The sequence below is a fragment of the Coturnix japonica genome, chromosome 2 (assembly GCF_054131305.1).
Source record: "Coturnix japonica strain WE chromosome 2, WE-NBRP24, whole genome shotgun sequence".
NCBI classification, from domain to species: domain Eukaryota; kingdom Metazoa; phylum Chordata; class Aves; order Galliformes; family Phasianidae; genus Coturnix; species Coturnix japonica.
In genome coordinates this window covers 21,015,599-21,033,670 of record NC_140664.1, presented here as the reverse complement: position 1 = coordinate 21,033,670, position 18,072 = coordinate 21,015,599, and the positions used below count along the sequence as shown (strand labels likewise).

The 18,072-nt window shown below is 37.8% G+C and overlaps 1 protein-coding gene across 4 annotated transcripts in view; it reads right to left on the bottom strand.

The window, feature by feature from the left end:
• Positions 1–2,621: 2,621 nt before the first annotated feature.
• RAD54B (RAD54 homolog B) overlaps positions 2,622–18,072 on the bottom strand; it is a 56,773-nt gene continuing 41,322 nt past the window's right edge. For all 4 annotated transcript variants that reach the window (XM_085537205.1, XM_015855932.3, XM_015855933.3 and 1 more), the window contains 10 exons: positions 16,464–16,626; positions 15,557–15,782; positions 11,926–12,133; positions 11,305–11,444; positions 10,460–10,750; positions 9,320–9,495; positions 8,016–8,277; positions 6,835–6,901; positions 5,674–5,874; positions 2,622–3,460 (listed from right to left, as the gene is read on the bottom strand). In XM_085537205.1, coding sequence (XP_085393331.1) covers positions 3,240–3,460; positions 5,674–5,874; positions 6,835–6,901; positions 8,016–8,277; positions 9,320–9,495; positions 10,460–10,750; positions 11,305–11,444; positions 11,926–12,133; positions 15,557–15,782; positions 16,464–16,626 — 1,955 coding nt within the window. In that variant the 3' untranslated portion in view covers positions 2,622–3,239. The remainder of the gene's footprint in view (positions 3,461–5,673; positions 5,875–6,834; positions 6,902–8,015; positions 8,278–9,319; positions 9,496–10,459; positions 10,751–11,304; positions 11,445–11,925; positions 12,134–15,556; positions 15,783–16,463; positions 16,627–18,072) is intronic.

Here is an 18,072-nt window from a genome sequence, read left to right as displayed (position 1 = left end):
CTTGGCACCTTTTTTGTAACAGATGACAAGGCAAAGGACTTCATGATCTCTGAAAAAGGCAAACCCTTAACGAGACTTATGTTAACCTCTTGTCACCACGATGTTTCTACTGCAGTTATCATACAAACATCACTATCTGAATCAATTTAAAAAACCAATAAAGTCAGGATGGCTTAATACTGACTCAACAAAAATAGTCATACGAAACCAGTTTGTTTGTTGTTGCTGTTCTTAAAAGATGCAATATAAAGCAACAGATAGAACAACTTTCTGCTCTTTAGTATATGGGTTGATCTCCACTGAGAACATGAAGCACGTTTGCTTCTTTGGCACAATGCCCTATACCACAAGTAACTGAATTTCTCCCAACCCCCTCCACCTAGCTAGGAGTTGGCAACAAACACAGTATTGATTGCTGAACCTGAGGGCTGGCTGGCAGCACTCCCTGCCCGCTGTGACTCAAGGCCCTGTAGTTGTTCTAGGATTAGTCATAACTTTACAACTTGCTCTCCTGAACAGGTGAGCACTGCTGTGTGGGCCCACTGGAGTCAGCCAGCTCACACTGGTGTTCACAGGTGCCCTAGGAGACGTTTCAGTTCAAATGGAGTATTCTCTAAGTTGACAACTCTCAACACTTGGAGCACAATTAGGGCATCACTGGCAGTGAATCCAGAACCAGAACCATCTGCTTGGAACCGACAGCTTGTCTTTCACCACCAGCTTTGTTACCCATCCTCTAGAACTTCACGTTTGTTAAGAGAAGGGGAAACATGACCTTGTGAAAAACTGAAATCCTCAATATACCTCAATATAGTCAGGCAATGTTAAGTTCATTATGGGGTCTTTTCCTAGTGAACATCTTTCACCTATGGGTGGAAAAAGTCCCACGGCCATGTGCTGCACTTTGTATGGTAATAATGATAAGTTCACTGTGATTATGTGAGCAGGATGGGCTAATCTCATTTTACAGGCTTTTTTAGACTACTGTGAGAGAATTACAGATGGCGTACTAAATTAGATTCTGTGTTTGTGCTTCCTGTATTTTTCACAACCCATTCTTCCAGTGTGAAGCATAATTTTCTAGGACAACAAATTTCAGAGTCGGTTTCAATCTGCATAATGTATAATGCCATATTCAATCTATAATTTGGGTAGTTTTGATTTATCCAACAAGAAAGAAGCATACTCATGATTTAGTCCTGCCAAGTCATCACCTCTGGCCTCCTGAGAGCTCCATGGTGGTCCAGCACCAGCTTTTCTCATCTTTATTTATTTATATTTAAACTGCCAGAATAAAACAGCTCTGCAGGTTAAATAATAACAGGGCTTCTCTTCCAGATCTGTGTTCTGCCAGCATGCAGCATTTGTAATGTGTGGAGGGCAGGAACTCAACACATGAGGTCAGAAGGCTCGCTGAGAAAACCCTGGGGGCAGAGAGGAAACATGGCATAGTGTGGGTCTTCCTTCTGTTGTACACTCAGCTTTCCTCAAGTGTCATCAACAACTGGTTTGCTCCAAACCAGAGCATGTTAAGGGGAGATGATCAGGCTCCCATAAACAAAACACCAATGGGTGCTACCTACGTTTTCATGCACATGCACAAAACCACATATAAGGTCAGCAGAGAAGAGAGAAAGCTGGCATGCTTCCTTCAAACAGACAGGGACACAGCTGACAAACTTATGGGCAACACAGATCAAGTATAATTGGTCTCAAACAACTGTTAATTATAACAATCATTATTATATAGATTGGCTACAGTCTTGTCTTGAGTTTCAAAGCTGCAGCAAATCCTGGCCTTGCTAATTAAAATAAGCTGTGGGATCTGCAAGCTATTAGATAGTCTTTATCTAACAGAAAATTGATGAAATAGCACAGCACCTGGATAAGCATGAACATCTTCTCCCCATACACAGGGTGAGGAATAAGTTCTGTAACAGACAACCTAAAATGTTATAGAACTAAACTCTGTTTAGTTTTTCATTCTTCAGTTCATCATTCTAATTGTACCAATTTGCATGCCAAAAATATTCAAAATTGTTGATATTCTCCACCATGCCCTCACTTTATCTGTCATTATTTTCTTTTGACATTCAGTTCCCAGATTCAAAGGAAATGAAAAAGAAACCAACAAAAACCCTCTGAAATAGATTGCAATGGTGGAGTGAAGTCAGTGGATTTGATTTCCAGTTCCCAGACTCACAGTGATGATGGATTAGATTGGACTGTGAATTCCATGACATCCTAGAGAAAGGGAGAGCACTGTTTGCTGAAAACGGGTTGGACCTTTTAATGAACAACTGTGATCACAACAGGTACCAAATATCAGGACTATCTACAACATACAGCCTGCTGCAGGATTACCACAATGGAGTCCTATTCTTGCTCAAGGTCTTTCAAATTCTCTAAGTTTTGCTGAAAATTGTCCAGTCTTCTGTTCCTCTGGGTCTTTCGAAGTACTTCACATACAAGATGTAACCTGATCCCAAGCTTTTGTGCCTTCAGAAAGAAGGAAAGCGTAGCCTAAGAAAAACATCCAGTGAAAGTGTGCAGTACTCCAGTTTGACAAAAACAGTCCTCAAACAAAGTAAGCTAAAAATTAGATAAGCCTGTACTCAACATGCCTGAGAAATGAAGTTTGTTTATTTTTCCAGGTAAAAGCAATAGGTGAGTTTCACAACATTTTGACACAGCAACAAGAGCTGGTCTCAGAAACTTGGCCCTCAGTAGCTATTTGCTACTATTTTCCATAAACTCTGAATTCTGGGGAACAAACACTCCTCAGGTGATAAAGCCACAGTTATACAGACACACAACTTTTCATTGTCAAAACAAAAATCCAGCCAGAGCCTTGTAAACAGCACATAGCACTGCATAATATTATCAAATGTGGCTGCAGAGTTGCCAGCTCTACAAATAATAAATCATTACAGTCAAACAAAAACTATAAAACAAAATACACATACATAGGAATGTATATAAAAACAATCTTACTGATAAAGATATCAAAGGAACAGAAGACTTGAAAGCGAGGTTAGACTTGAAAACCTGTATGATTGCTATTATTATTAACTTAATATTACCCTGTACCTTTTTTTTTTTTAAACCTCAGGAATCGTGTTTACTCAAAAACCTCATCAAAACCACACAGTACAGAATTTGGCAAAAATACCTTTGTACATCAATTATTTACTTCAACTGTGAGAAGGATGTGAGTGATAGGGAAAGATACTGTAGTTTTATTGGGTGGGGGAAGTTGGATTGGTTACATTCTGGAAAATGAAAGAAACGTTTTCTTTTATCCTTTCAAGAAAAGGATCAGGTAGAGCCTGATGTTGCCCAGAGAAATGCTTCCATTGCATCAACTGTGACATGGAGAGAGGTTTCTTTGAATTATGCTTCCACTGGTCTTGTTTGAGCTGACAACATCTGGACACTGAAGGTTTTTCTGATGAAGGATCTGAAAAAAGAATGCAGAAAATTAATCAGGGAAAACTAAGAATATTTCAGTCTGAATCAATAAGACTGTGATAATGAATGTGAAAATAAAGCAATGTAAAGAATCCTTCTATGTCAATGAAAACTGAACATTTGTATCCACAGTAAGAGGGGAAAGGCTGTTTCTTGCTCATGGATCAAAGTTATCGAAATCACCGTATGCTAGTTCAAAAATGAATCCTTTCACAAACAGATGGGAAGGGAAATATCCTATCTGGCAATTTCCCTTCTTCCACCTTCCCAATTCTGTAATATTTGTGTTTTTTCCCACTCTTTAAGTAATTCTGAATGTAGAAGTATCTTGCAGCAAAATTCAAGCCAGTTTCTATTTCCTCCCACAGGAGTCATTCCAACCAGCTAAGAAGAGTTCAAACAGTTATTTCACTGAACTTAGCACTCCAGAGGTGGATCTCTAGTGCACTCTGTACATTCACACTATGCCAAGTTGCTCAAAAAATGCCACACTGTATACTGTATATCACAGTAAGAAACAGACAATTCCCTGTGAAGCACACAGAGAAGAACTGACTTTGAACTGTAGAGATTCTAGGGAGTCTAGAGTGCCAAGGAACAGCAGTTCATTGCAGGGTATGTCATGTATTGCTGACTTTGTGATTCATCTGATGCATGTGATAAATAAAGAAATCACTTCTGATGGAGAAAACTGCATCACTGCTGTTATTGATTTAAACCGTGTCATCAACTAGTTTCACAACAGTTATGTGTTTCTTAGCAAGTGACATAAGCAACATGACTCAGTATTTTCCAGTTTTTTAAACTTTTGAAGAGACCATAATGTCTCCCATATGCAAGACCTTCCTTTTGACTGATGATATGCATTTGCACTAGACTTGAAATTTATTATTTTACCATCCAGTAGAAAAATTAGATTAGATGCACTCTGCAAGTACTTACAGATTCTGCATTCCTAACTTCATAAATAAAACCACGATCAAGTAAAATAATAGTATAATACTTTGTAGCTGATCTGCAGTCAGAAAAATAGCAGGCAACTTGTCTACACAACCCACACATAGTTAATTATTTCCTTTCACAACTCTTGAGGCTTGCTAAAGATGGTCCCAGTATGAACTGCCAACAGGAGCTTGGTCAAGACCATACAGTCACATTGGTAGATATAATGGAGATTGTAAAAAGTTCATACATTGTAAAGCCTGTGGTATTGTTTAGCTCCAATTTAGTTCGTCTTTTGAATCATACTTGCTAGAAATGGAGATGACAAATCAGTAAGAGTTCTTAGCATTTTCTATGTCACATCTATTTCCAGGAACCAGGAGCTGGATCCCCAATGAAGTAATCTGACAACTTTCTCTTCTTAGTAAATTCAGACACCAACTAATGGTAGCTGCATTCTGACTCACAACCATGACTTGTAAGACCATGACTCATAACAATTTGACAAGGAAACTGATAAGCCAATTTGTTCTCTGCTCCTTAGGAAGCCAAACATTTCCCAACTCATTCTATCATTTCTAACATTAAAGTTTATGAATGTCTTTCTGGTTTTCCCTTGATTTACTACTATAAACATCCCATTTTGGATACACCGAGACAGCACTGGCCTGTTATCCAGTAACATGAAAACTACCAAGCAAAATAGTCAGCAGGTCTGTATTACTTGTATTCTCATGTATTACTTAACTGTGTTAACGTGCATTCTCGTAGCCATTCCTTCATGTTTTGTTTATTTATTTATTTATTTATTTATTTATTATTATATATATTTGTGAATACTGTATATACATATTTCATACTCCAAGAAAAGAAATGTACCCAGGCAATAGACACTTTTTTTCTTTAGGAAATTGGAAACTGAAGCTATCATTACTGCCGTGGAATACTTAGGGAAAACAAAATATACATAACACTTGTTGATTGTAACAAATCCCTACCTAAACTGGCCATAGCTAATTCAAATAATTAAGATGCACAATATATGAATTGGTTGTTACTGTAAGAAACTAATATTTCTTCTCCTTATCTTATGAAGGTCTCCTATGTATCAGAAAAATCAGACAATATCTGGCTGGTCCCATAATGAATCTCACTGCTTCAGTCCCGTTTTACTGAGCTTTGTAGTTTTCTCCAAAGACAGGCGAATATAGTTCATATAGTTCATCTGTAATAGCCAGAGATAATGAAAATGAAACTCACTTTGATGGTCTTTGTTCCCCATACAGTCACATTCAAGTAAGTCATGGGTAACACAGCTGGAATTCTCATGAAGTGTAAAGAGATTTCTGAGCTCCTCAACAGAAAAATGGATATGTTCAGATGTCTTGGAAAGGTCTACAACTGCCCCTGAAAGGTCCTGTTTGCTGATCTGTCTTTGATAAATCTTTTCTTCTATTGAGCCTGTATTGAAAAAACGATATATGGAATAATTTTTGACCAATATGTGTCAAGAAGAAAAGTAAAATCTGTTTCTTGATAACAGACACTACAGAGGGATCTGGATAGACTGGATCAATGGGCCAAGGTAAACTGTGTGAGTTTCAACAGGGCCAAGTGTCAGGTCTTGCACGTTGATGACATCAACCCCAGGCAACCCTACAGGCTTGGGGGAGGAGTGGCTGGAAAGATGCCCGATGGAAACAGACCTTGGTGTACTAATGGACAGTCGTCTGAATGAGCCAGCAGTGTGCCCAGGCGGCACAGCTTGTGAAGGGCTTGGAGAATATGCCCTATGAGGAGAGACTGAAGGAACTGGGGCTGTTTAGTCTGGGGAAGAGGAGGCTGAGGGGAGACCTAATTGCTCTCTTCCAATACTTGAAAGGTGCTTACAGCGAGAGTGAGGCTGATTTCTTCTCACTGATGACAGGTGACAGGATGAGGGGAAATGGCCTCAAGTTGCACCAGGGGAGGTTTAGGTTGGATATTGGGAACTACTTTACAGAAAGGGTTGTTAAGCACTGAGGTAGGCTCTCCAGGGAGGTGGTTGAGTCACCATCCCTGACTGCATTTAAGATCCATTTGGATGTGGTGCTCAGGGCCAAAATTTAGTGGTGAGTTGTTTGTTAGGCTACTATGGTTAGGTTGTGGTTGGACTTGATGATCTTTAAGGTCTTTTCCAACCTGAGCAATTCTATGACACTATGATTCTATGACCAATATTCATAGGAAATGCTGAACCACTATTTTCAGATATAAAAACAAGAGCACTGAAAAGGCAAATTAATCTAGGGGATGGATCTATTTCAACTGAATTCAGAGCAAATTAAATATATCTTTCAAGAACAAATTACTTCCAAAAACTCCCTCTCTTTCTTCTACTGGCAAAATTTCTATAGAATGTGTTACAGCACTATCTCTGACCTGTGGTTAGAAGTCTGTAGATATGAACAGTATGTTTCTGACCATCTCTCCACACTCTGGCCATTGCCTGAAGAAAGAAAAAAGATAAAGAGTATTAACAGCCTACTCTAGGACTAAATTTCTGCTAAAACTTGTAGCCTCTGCTGATCTAATCACTGGCTCTGCTAGCTCAGGCAGAAAGATTTGCCCAAAGAAATAATTTCTCAATAGCTGTCATTGACTGTTTTTACAAAAGTCTTCTGGTATTAACTGTAAATTATTTTGAAAACATCACTTGCTTTGTCCATCTCTGCTTTGTCTTCAAAAATGGCATTGCCATTCCTTTTAAGACTGTAGGATCAGTTTCATATGCAGTTCTTAAACAAAAAAGTAAGATTAGCATTATACAATTTTAGTAAAAAATGTAAGGGTTACATGTACTTGGTAGGTACAACTACCCACAACATGCTTTGCAGTTCTAGGCAAACTGTAGTAAATTTGGCTGATATAGCAGACTGTGTTTAGAGCAACAAAACAAGTGACCACATGGGGGTACTAATACACTCTTGGAACAGGACCAGGGCCAAGAATCTGAGGTTATTTCAGGTGTCATGAATTTAGCAGCACTCTACAGAGAGACGTTTCTTACTTTATTCATAAAAACATATATTTTTAATTGTTATTATTAAGGACTATTTTAAGTGAACGCTTCTATTCCAACTAAATAATCACTTACAACCAAGGATACCATTACAAGCACAGCATGGCACTGGCTTTGCTTCCTTTTAATATTGTTGTCATGTGTTTACTTCATTCCCTTAATTCTGATCGGGATCTCTCTTTTCTTAATTATAGTAAATCATCAGTAACACATGCTATGTATTCTGATCATAGTTTTCTTTATAGGAACACAACTTTCCAGTTAAAAAATGGGCAGGAGAAGAAAGGGATACATGACTCACACCTCTAAAGAAACCAGACTTTACTCTTCATGCAAAAGGGGTTCTAATGATACAAATATATACATTAACAAGAGATAATCTTTTCTTCTTTTCAGAGATTTCCTCCATTACTGTATTTATCCAGGCACAAGGTGATAGATAGCTGGGTAGCAGTAATATATGTAAAGCCAGACATCTCAAAATCAGTCAGGAGCTCCTTTGATGCCCATCACAACCCACATGTACACAATTATATCAGACCTGAATATCAGTAGCTGGATTCCAGTCAATATCATAAAGGATCAAGTGAGAAGCTCCAACCAGATTCAGTCCCACTCCACCAGCTTTTGAACTCAGCAAAAAGATGAAAGCTGGACTGTATTTAGAATTAAAATTATCAACAATCTGTTGCCTCTGGGAGACGGGAGTATTTCCATCAAGTCTAGTATAAGAATATCCATAACTTTTGCATGTCTTCTGTAGTATGTTCAATGTCTGAGTGTAATTGGATACCAGTACAACTCTGTCAAACAATGAAACAAAGTTATCTCAAAATCTTAGAGGCAGGTCAGGTTGAAGTACAATAACAAATAATTGAAGGCAACTGAAAAAACGGAATGACAAATCTAGCAAAAATTAAACATCAGCCTGAGGTTACTCATATTTGCTAAGAAACAAACAGAACTCAGTGTTATTTGCAGCATGCACTAGATTCAGATACATTATGTTTCACCATCAAGCATTCAGATGTTAAATAATTAATGTTTTCCTTCACAAGAGAATTTTGCTTAATGCAGAGACTACAGGGATCCAGAACCAAACTGAGAATTTTATTTAAAAATCTACATTTATACAGAATAGCTGCTCTTAAGGCAGCATTTGTAGAGGATGTTGTAGCAACGAATAAATAATGCAGATAAGTCTACTTATGGAAAAAGCTAACTGAGTTTAGTAACTCAGTCTCTTGACCAACTAACAACTCATCCTGGGTCAATGTTATTTCTCTTAATTTTTGAGTAAATAGGACCTAAAAATCTAGAATTTCTGTCCCACCAAGTACTGAGGGAGATACTACTGAGTGGACAAATATCTTTTTAATTTAAGCCATAAATAATCTGCTGTAACTTCTCACTACTAAATTAAAGAATGTCCTATTTAAGCATCAATTAAAATAAAAGCTAAAAGCCAACTACTTTTGGAAGAGCTGGGCTTCAAGGCATGAGTACATTAAAAAGTCACCACAAGACACAAGGTTGTGTTGAGATTTCCATAGTATAGTGGGCTGTAGCTAACTCTGCCTTAGTTGTGGGAACTCAATATGAAAAATACAGGTATATTTATCTGGAAATCATAGAGGAGCAACTTTGAAAATTGTGTTGGCTGCAAATCTCAGGTTAAGAATTAATGAGGAAGAACCAGGATATGCACAAATATGTCCAGTACCTCTGCAAACAGTTGCAAAGACGTTATTTTGAATAGTATGTCCCTATTACGCAGCTGAAAAGCAAAACAATATGCAGCAGGCCACTCCGATCATCTGCCTTTTACCTTTCTTTCACACTTGCCTTTCAGAAGAGCTGAGCTCTCGGATTGCTGCTAACAACTTCACCAGCACCTGCAATTTTCCTGAATCAGCTTCAGAGAAAGTGTCAGAAGTATAATCTTGTGGAAAGACATCTGTTAGCCCTTCGTAGAGACTGGACTCAATATGCTCATCACTTTTTGGATCACTGGATTTTTCCTATTAGAAATAAAAGGACTCAAGCTTCACATCCCCACAAATATATATATTTCATTCTTTTACTTCTAAAAATTTGCTACATTTTTATTACAAGAAGAGGAATCTAAAGCTGTCACAAAGGAGCATATCACATGAGCATAGTAAGCTTCCAGTACTGTGTGGGCAGCAGTTTTAAAACAGCAAAAAGTAATAAATGACCTGCACATACAGTCGTTTCCATGCAGATAATTTCCAAGGGTTATGAAAACACTTTCATTTATGAAAAATTCAAACGGTTATACAATGAAGTCAAGGCAATTCACTTTACTTGCCAGAGTTGCAATTTACAGAGATGTCTGCTGTGGACATTCCTGCAAAGTCATGAAGAACATCTTTTAAGGAACATTTATATTTACACTCACCTTAACCGCACTTGGACTAGTATCTATATAAGTCAGTAATACTAAGTTCGAACTATCATACCAGTTATCTGTAGGAATGAGAACATTTATGTGGAACTAACGAGGTGTAGAGAGTGACAGGATTCCAGGAAAAAGAGAGGCAGCATGTACCAGTGATGTGTCAGGCCTGGAGCTGTCAGTATCACTGAACTCAAGACGATATCAGAGGGTGGCTTCATGGGAACCAACAGACATAATATGCAGAATAATCTCTAACTAAGTATTCTTTGGAAAGCTCAAGTTTGAATGTATTTTTACAAATATTCAGGGATCACACTTGGAGGGAAAATACACAAAGGTAAGGAAGAATGAGAAAATAAGGTGATATGAAGATGGAGACATACCTATGTGCAGATTTCCTAACATTTGCATTTTTGAAAGCCAATCTCCTAAAGCAAGCCAGATGTGAAAACAGTGCAGAAACGACCTTAACTAACATGCACATTGACCATAACATATTTCTAGCAACCTCTGTCAGCTGAAATGACTAATTACAGGCACCCACCCCCCAAGCAGATAGATACCTTCACAGCTTTAAATAGAAGATACGGATGATTGCAAAGTTTTTTCAAAGCTCCGATGCATATTAGTTGAGGACTGTTTTCCAGCCTGCCTTGTAAACAGGAGCTAATAACTCGAGAACTGAGCAGTTTTCGATACAATTCAAGCTGCAGTGCTGTTGGTTGACAGAAGATTATGTTCTCCTTTTTTGGAGGAAGAAATTTGTTTATAACCTCCTGTGTTCTCCTAAGAATAAAGAGTCCAGTGAGGCGTGTGAGTTCTGCTGCTCTTTTTTCTCCTAAATCTTTTTCCTCCTAAAAGAACAAAGCACAAAATTAATGCTCATCTTGCATTTCATCAAAATAATTTTCTACGTTATTTTCATTAGGTAGTGAATATTTTAAATGCATGATACCACTTCCAGCATAACATAATGATCCGTTCCATAATTAATACCACTGCATTAGTTTAATTCTAGGTTTGGTTTCTCGAGTCTTCAACAAATGAAGATAAAGTTACCGAAGATACACAAGGTTCAAATTATATTCCACAAATTTCTTGACTGACGTAATAAAATAATGCAGTCTTGTGGAGAAATTAAGACATAACACAGTATCCTCATATGGTAATTTACATGACATTTTTGGAAACTCAAGATGCTGGATGCCTGATAAAGAGCAGCCATAATCTCAAGGCACGTGTATTCCTCTCCTCCCTTTGGAAAACAACCAAATTTATTCAAATAAGAAGCTGAAAAGCTTTTGCTCCCATTAATACTCCTGAAGTTCATTTATTCCACAGAAAGCAAATTTCACATTGTTATCTACTAATTTCCTTCTATAATTGCATTTTTTGTTAAATAACATACCTTTGTTGCTGAAGGCTCTCTGGATCTGACAATGGGCTCCTCATATATCTTTCTGTATGTGGATAAAGAACCAAGTACTCCTGGATTTACAAATTCTATTAGTGCATAAAATTCTTGCAAGTCATTTTGGATCGGAGTACCTGGAAAGAGAAAAATTAATTCTGTATCTATAATAACGTATTCATAAAATTCATAATGCATCCTGAAAACAGATATTTTATTTCAATGGGAATAACTCAGAATATCGAATTAATGTAGAATTTCACTCTGATTAATAAACTACTATCTTCCTAATGGAATAGACTGCATATCTAGTTGGTTTGACAAAGGGATCCCAGAAGTTATTTTGTTAAACAGCAAAGGAAAAGAATGAGTGTATAAAAATGGAGTCCTGATTCCCTTACAGAAGTTCCACAGCTCTTTACCCATCCCTTAAGTTAGACAAATTTTGCTTGTCACTCTTCCTTTTTAATAATCTCTTTTTAAAAGATCCGATATTTGTGCACTTAATACCCATTCCAAAAGTTTATGTTATGTTCCTGTCATATTTACAATATCCTTTTTCCTTTATGTCAATCTGGTACTTTTGTCATAGCTAAATATTAAACTGTAAATACTAACCAGTAAGGATAATTCTCTTCTCACAAGACAGACTAGTGAGGGCTGTAGTTGTCTTAATAGAGCTATTTTTCAGACGATGTCCTTCATCACAGATCAGGAGGTTAAATTCTATAGCCTGAATTTGATCCAAAGATCGTAGTAGCATCTCATAGCTGATTATCATAACTGAATAAAGTGGAGAATTTATGAATTCTTCTACTTTGTGGTCCTACAGGGATAAAGAAAAATATAACACACAACTGCATTTTTTGAAAGCAACCATCATACTACTTACAAATCTGGTGGCTACTGAATTATTTCCAGCATGACACAAAACACTGACTATCATCTCCTCCAAGAGCTGGACTCTTGATTGTGTCCTAGCAGTGCTCATTACACATGCAACAGTCCCAGCTGACAAGCTGAAGAACTTCTTTTGATCTTTAAAGCAAATCAAGCTAGAGCTTCAAAAAGTTATCACTACCTCCAAACAAGTTCAGTAATCAAACATAAAGAACTAATTCTGGGGCCAGATGGTGTAATGCACTCAAAGAACAGTACCACTTAATTATCAGAGCCTTCAGAGCCTCCTATTTGTTGATTCAGATGAATCTATGGGCCAAATCTGGCAAGTTAACCCAGCAAAGTACCTTGTGCCTGGTGAATCCCCACAGCATGCTTGTGGAGAGGCCCTGCACGCAATGGAGGAAGCATAGAACAATGCAGATAAGGTAACAAGAGCACGGACAGATTTCATCAAGGTTTTCAACTGAACCACAGCATTCCTGCAGATTCCAAGTCTGCAAGACTGGAGGTAAGTGCAGGCTTTCTGTCCAGAATTTTTACTTCCAGTTTTGAAATAGGAGCAGAGAATTTCCCTTGCCCTCCATTTCCAGCATAGGAACAGAAGAGCCCTGTAGGCATCACCCAGTGTTGTCCCCACCCCTAGTTTGGGCTCAATAGCGCAGCTCTCATGACAGAAGCAGTGCCTCTCTGATCTTTTCTTGGACTACGAAACAAACAAGGTTCGGGAATCTTTTGCTTTCTCACTCTTTCTTGGTATAAGCTGAGCCTATGGGCACTGGGAACTGCCTGCAGCTGTTATTATATACAGCAGTGAAAGATAGACTAGTAGTTAAAATAATTTTACAAGCCAATTTCAAATAATTAATTTATCCTCTTAACTAGCTGCAAGAGATGTATGTATTACAGCCTCCATGTTCAGAATTACCCAAAGTGACTTGACAGGTTTAAGAGAGGAGCCTGGAGCTACACATAGAGCAATTGTCAGTCAGTATTAGGGCTCCATAATGTCCCAGACTTACTCTCTGAACAGACCCTGCTTTGCACTAGTCCAAATCCAGTGAAGTGTAAATGAAAAAATGCTGCATCATGAAGCAGTGCACACCTTGATTCATTCTCCAGAATTTTAACTTAAACGCCTTAACAACCTCTGTAGAAGTGATACTCTGCAAACAGATAATGGAGTTATTCTCTCAATTACATCTCAAATGTTGATCATGTGGATTAATAAGACCTAAATAAAACCTCTGGTGGGGGAGCCTTGTTTCCAAAAGCAACACCTTCTACCTGGCATCTGCATTTAAACAGAAGTAAATTGCAACCACATTTTAAAAGCAGATAATGTCCTGTTTCTTTAAGGAATTTACCAGCGAGGGGTTAAAATGAGGAACACACGCCTAATGCATTTTAAAAGCCTGCTACTTCTTTGAATGTATTCCTTGTAGGCAAGAATGGGGAAAAAAAAAAAAAAAAAAGCCACCAAAACAAAACACTGAGACAAGCTCTTCCTTTTAAGTTATACTGAAGAAATAACAGTATGATAATTGCTGGTTTTCTGTAGAAGATAGACAGTAAATTATTTTAAGATACCTCATTATACTCCAGGCAAGTCATACTGCATCTTCCTTTTGCATGACAATGTATTCACTGCTATTTGGGAACAACAGTCTTAAAAGCTGCTGAGTGTCCTCAATCCAAAAAGCTCCAGTGAAATGAGTAAGAATATTAAAGTTATTTAAATTAAAAGTCAGATAAAAGCTACTGTCATTTTGGGTCACAGTAACTGTCAGCAAATCCAGATTTCTTTCCTCCCAACATTATTCAAAAAAAATTGAAAGAAAACATTCAATTATTTTTAATCACCTTTTCAGGTAATAATGTTATCCTATTATATTTTGTCTTCTATCCACTACCCTTAGAAAATTCTGTATTTCGCCATCTCATCTATATTAAATTACAGTCCCTGACAAGTCAGTTTGCTTCATTTCCACATCTTGAAACAAGTTACCGAGAAAAACGAGTGATGCAAAAAGCACTTCTTAATGAAGTGGATGTGGATTGGCCCCAGTGGACGATGAGTAGGTTCAATAACTTCAGGATTTTGATGCTTATAAGAGTGGATCTCAAATAATTGCTTTTATAATGTACTGCACAGCTTACAAAAGAGTTTTATAAATAGTTTGAATGCTTCCATCTCATCTGAAATATTCATTCTTCTATATAGAATGTAAAGTGTCTCCACTTCCTCCCACTGGTTCACTCAATGGTACAATCAATAAGGACCAAGGAAAAATCATAAAATCATTAAGATTGGAAAAGACCTCTAAGATCATCCAGTACAGCCATCCACCTACCACCATACTGCCCACAGAACCATGTCCCTGAGTACTACATCTGTCCTTTCCTTAAACACCTCCAGGGACAGTGACTCCATCATCTCCCCAGGCAGCTTGTTCCAATGCATCACCACTTTTTCTGAGAAAAAAATATTCTTAATACCCAACCTGAACCTCCCCTGGCACAAATTGAGACCATAACCTCTCATCCTATCTCTGTTACATGGGAAAAAAAAAAAAAAGAGGATGACCCAAACCTCACCACAACCTCATTTCAGGCAGAGGGCAATAACGTCTCCCCTCAGCCTTCTCTCCTCCAGACTGAAAAATCCCAGTTCCCTTAGCTGGTCCCTGTAAGGCTGGTGCTCCAGACCCTTCACAGCTTCACTGCCCTTTTCTTGATGTTCCAGGTCATTGATTCTTGTGGTGAAGGGCCCAAAGCTGAATACAGTACTTGAGTTGCAGCCTCACCAGAGTTGAATACAGGGGGACCATCACCTTCCTGCTTCTGCTTGCTTTTCTACAGAAGACAGAAACCTAACTCTTATCAGTGTCATTAAAAGGAATAACTTCCTGAAATCACTAGAAACAGATAGCTGAAATAAATTTAGAAAGTTTTTGGTAAAGAGTAACAGGAACTACCAGAGAAACACAGTACAAGTCAGTCAAGCTAGAATCTCTGTTACGTAAAGCAAGGATGGTATGCTCTTCAAGGAAGAACAGAAAGCTTATGGACCTTGTCTCTTACTGGAGGGACAAGGAAGATAATGTCTCCTTTTACATCTGCAAAGGTGAACTATGAGACTTATGCTACATAGGCAGGTGATCTTCAGCTGCTGACAGCTAAATGAGCGTATGGCTCTGAAAGGGAAATGAAGCATTCCAAATAAATTTTAATAGTGAATCACTAGTTCAGGTTTCTGCTTAAAAAAAAGAAAAAAAAAAAAAACAACTGGTGAGACCTATATTCTGAGCCAGATAGGACCTAATGTCCTTTAGGAAATAAATCTTACCTGATCCACTGTAAAGACTTTGATCCTTTCACTTCCCAACCATTTCTGAAATTCTTTTTTCCAGTTTTTTACCAGACTCCCAGGGGTGACAATTAGTGCTCGCTTTAGTACTGGTTTACATCCATAGACCCCTTGACGCAGAAGAGTCCAGACAAGTGAAATGCACTGCAAGGTTTTTCCTAAGCCCATTTCATCAGCAAGAATAGCTCCAAATCTGCCACTAACTCTGTAACATATAAGAGGCTATGGTAACACTTTGAAAGACGTATCTGTAATTACTCACAACTGTTTTAGGCAACTATTTCTTATGGTCATTTTGTTTGCTATTAAAGAATCTATTTGTACTTACTACATGGTTATATGTTTTCTGAAGCCAGTAAGGACCAGAAGTCCTTAGAGTGAAATTCCTCATTTTCTAGATTAATGCACTAGCCCTCCAAAACCAAATAGCTTAAATCTTCTTCTAGAATTTAAAATATAACATAAGATGTAATCCTTTTAACACTTGTATATACCTCCTCTTACTTTCACTGCACATACCTTCTTCATCTTCTCTATTCCACACATTCAACTATAGATCATACAATCATGAATTAAATGAATTATAAACCCCAGAAAGTGGTGTGATTCAGCATGAGTCAGATTGTATCTGTGTTTAGATGTGGTATCTTCAGCAGAACTGACAGGCCCTTTGCTGTACCAGCATCTCATCACATCTAGCAAAGTCACAGCAAACACAGTGCTACACAGAAGTCAGAAAAAAACCTGTGCAACCTTTATTGTGGAAAGATTAATATTAATTAGCTGATCTATTTTTCATAAGCTCCCCTTCGAATTGTCTAATTCTTAAGATGGAACGTGAAAATATTATAGGCATTGAAATCCAAAAGGATAGTTATGTTCTTACCTCATTCCCATTACACATTCATATAGAAATACAATTCCTTCTCTCTGATGTGGTCGGAGATTATTTGCAATGTAAGGATCCACAACTACATCCACCACAGGTAAACCAGCCTTGTTGAACATGCACTGATGACTTGCATTTGGTCTCGGCATAACTAGAGAATCTTGAAATACAAAACATAAGCAAATATTGCACTAAACTTTTCTTAGACTGTTAGCAAAGGGCATTATTCCTCTAACTCAGCTACAGCAATTAGTCTGATGGCCACTAAAAACACTGGAGAACAAACTGACCTTTTTCAGACAGAAAACGCATTTACCAACAAAGCATCTAGATAGCCTTCAAACTAAAAATCCTTTTGCAGAGGTGTGCAAAATAGTTTGCACTTTTCTCAAATGTAAGAGTGACAAAGTGAGCACTCGCAGCATTGTTTCAGGAGATGAAACTGCTTACCTAATAAATGCAGCATGATGACTTTGAATACAGAGAGTTAAATCAGAAGGTCTAAAGGGTTTCTAAAAGGAAAGTTTAAGAAAACAATGACACACAGAAAGAGTAGACTCTACATTTGCAGGGGATGTTCTTGTAGCCCAGATTTCTGTAGCCCAGGAAGACTATTTTGTCTGTGAAACAGAGAGATAAGATGATTTGCCAAAACATAGGGGAAGAAGGCGAGTGAGCTGACAAAGAAGTTGACAGGTTTGAAGTCATACAGCGGCAAACAGAGCATGAAGCTATATCCTTTGGCTACATCTGAACAACACTTTTGCTTGCCATAATTTGTTTACAGACTCTGATGGCATTACTTTGCTAGACGATGTCCATGCACAGTTGCTGGTATTGACACTACAAAACTTCAGTGAGAAGTTGCACTGTCAGAAGATAGAACGAGAAAGCAATTGACAGCTTCTGATATGTGTATGTTGCTAGAGTAGAACTATATCGATAATTTATTCATGAGAATAGGTCTATTGAAGACTTGTATCACTCAGAGGGATTTTGTTTCCTACTGACAAAAGGCAGAGTTCTGACAGATTACATCAAATTGAATCTTGATATATACAAAAGCCCTCAGTGATGAAAATATCACCTTTCTGTCAAAATCTTACAGCCTCGGAGATGAGGAAAAAACAAGATTTAGATGAGTTATGGACTAAATCTTAGAAATCACACATGAAAGACATGATATTATGTCTTTGTCAGTGTAGTCAGTTCTGTTGAGCATGTAGATAAACAGCATTCAGTTTTGAGAAAGGTGTATTTTAATCAAGTATTTTCATTGACAGCAACATGAAAACTTTTCGGTGCTCCCATCACAATGTCCTAGTCTAGGAAAATACCACCATTGCTTCTGAAAGAGATTATGCACCAAAGCACTACATAAATAATACGATTCTCCAGGGCTGAGCAACACTAATGTGTGAGAGTCCAAACTACTGATGTCTTGAGAGTTCTCTGCATCAGGCAATCTGGGGAAATCTCATAGGAGGTGTTCAAATTCACCAGGAGTAACAGAAAGCAAAGTACTAGAATAAGACTTAGTTTTTGACAGAGCAGTGCATAACAACAAAGAAGTTCATTTGAGTACAGAATATATCAGCTCTTTGCT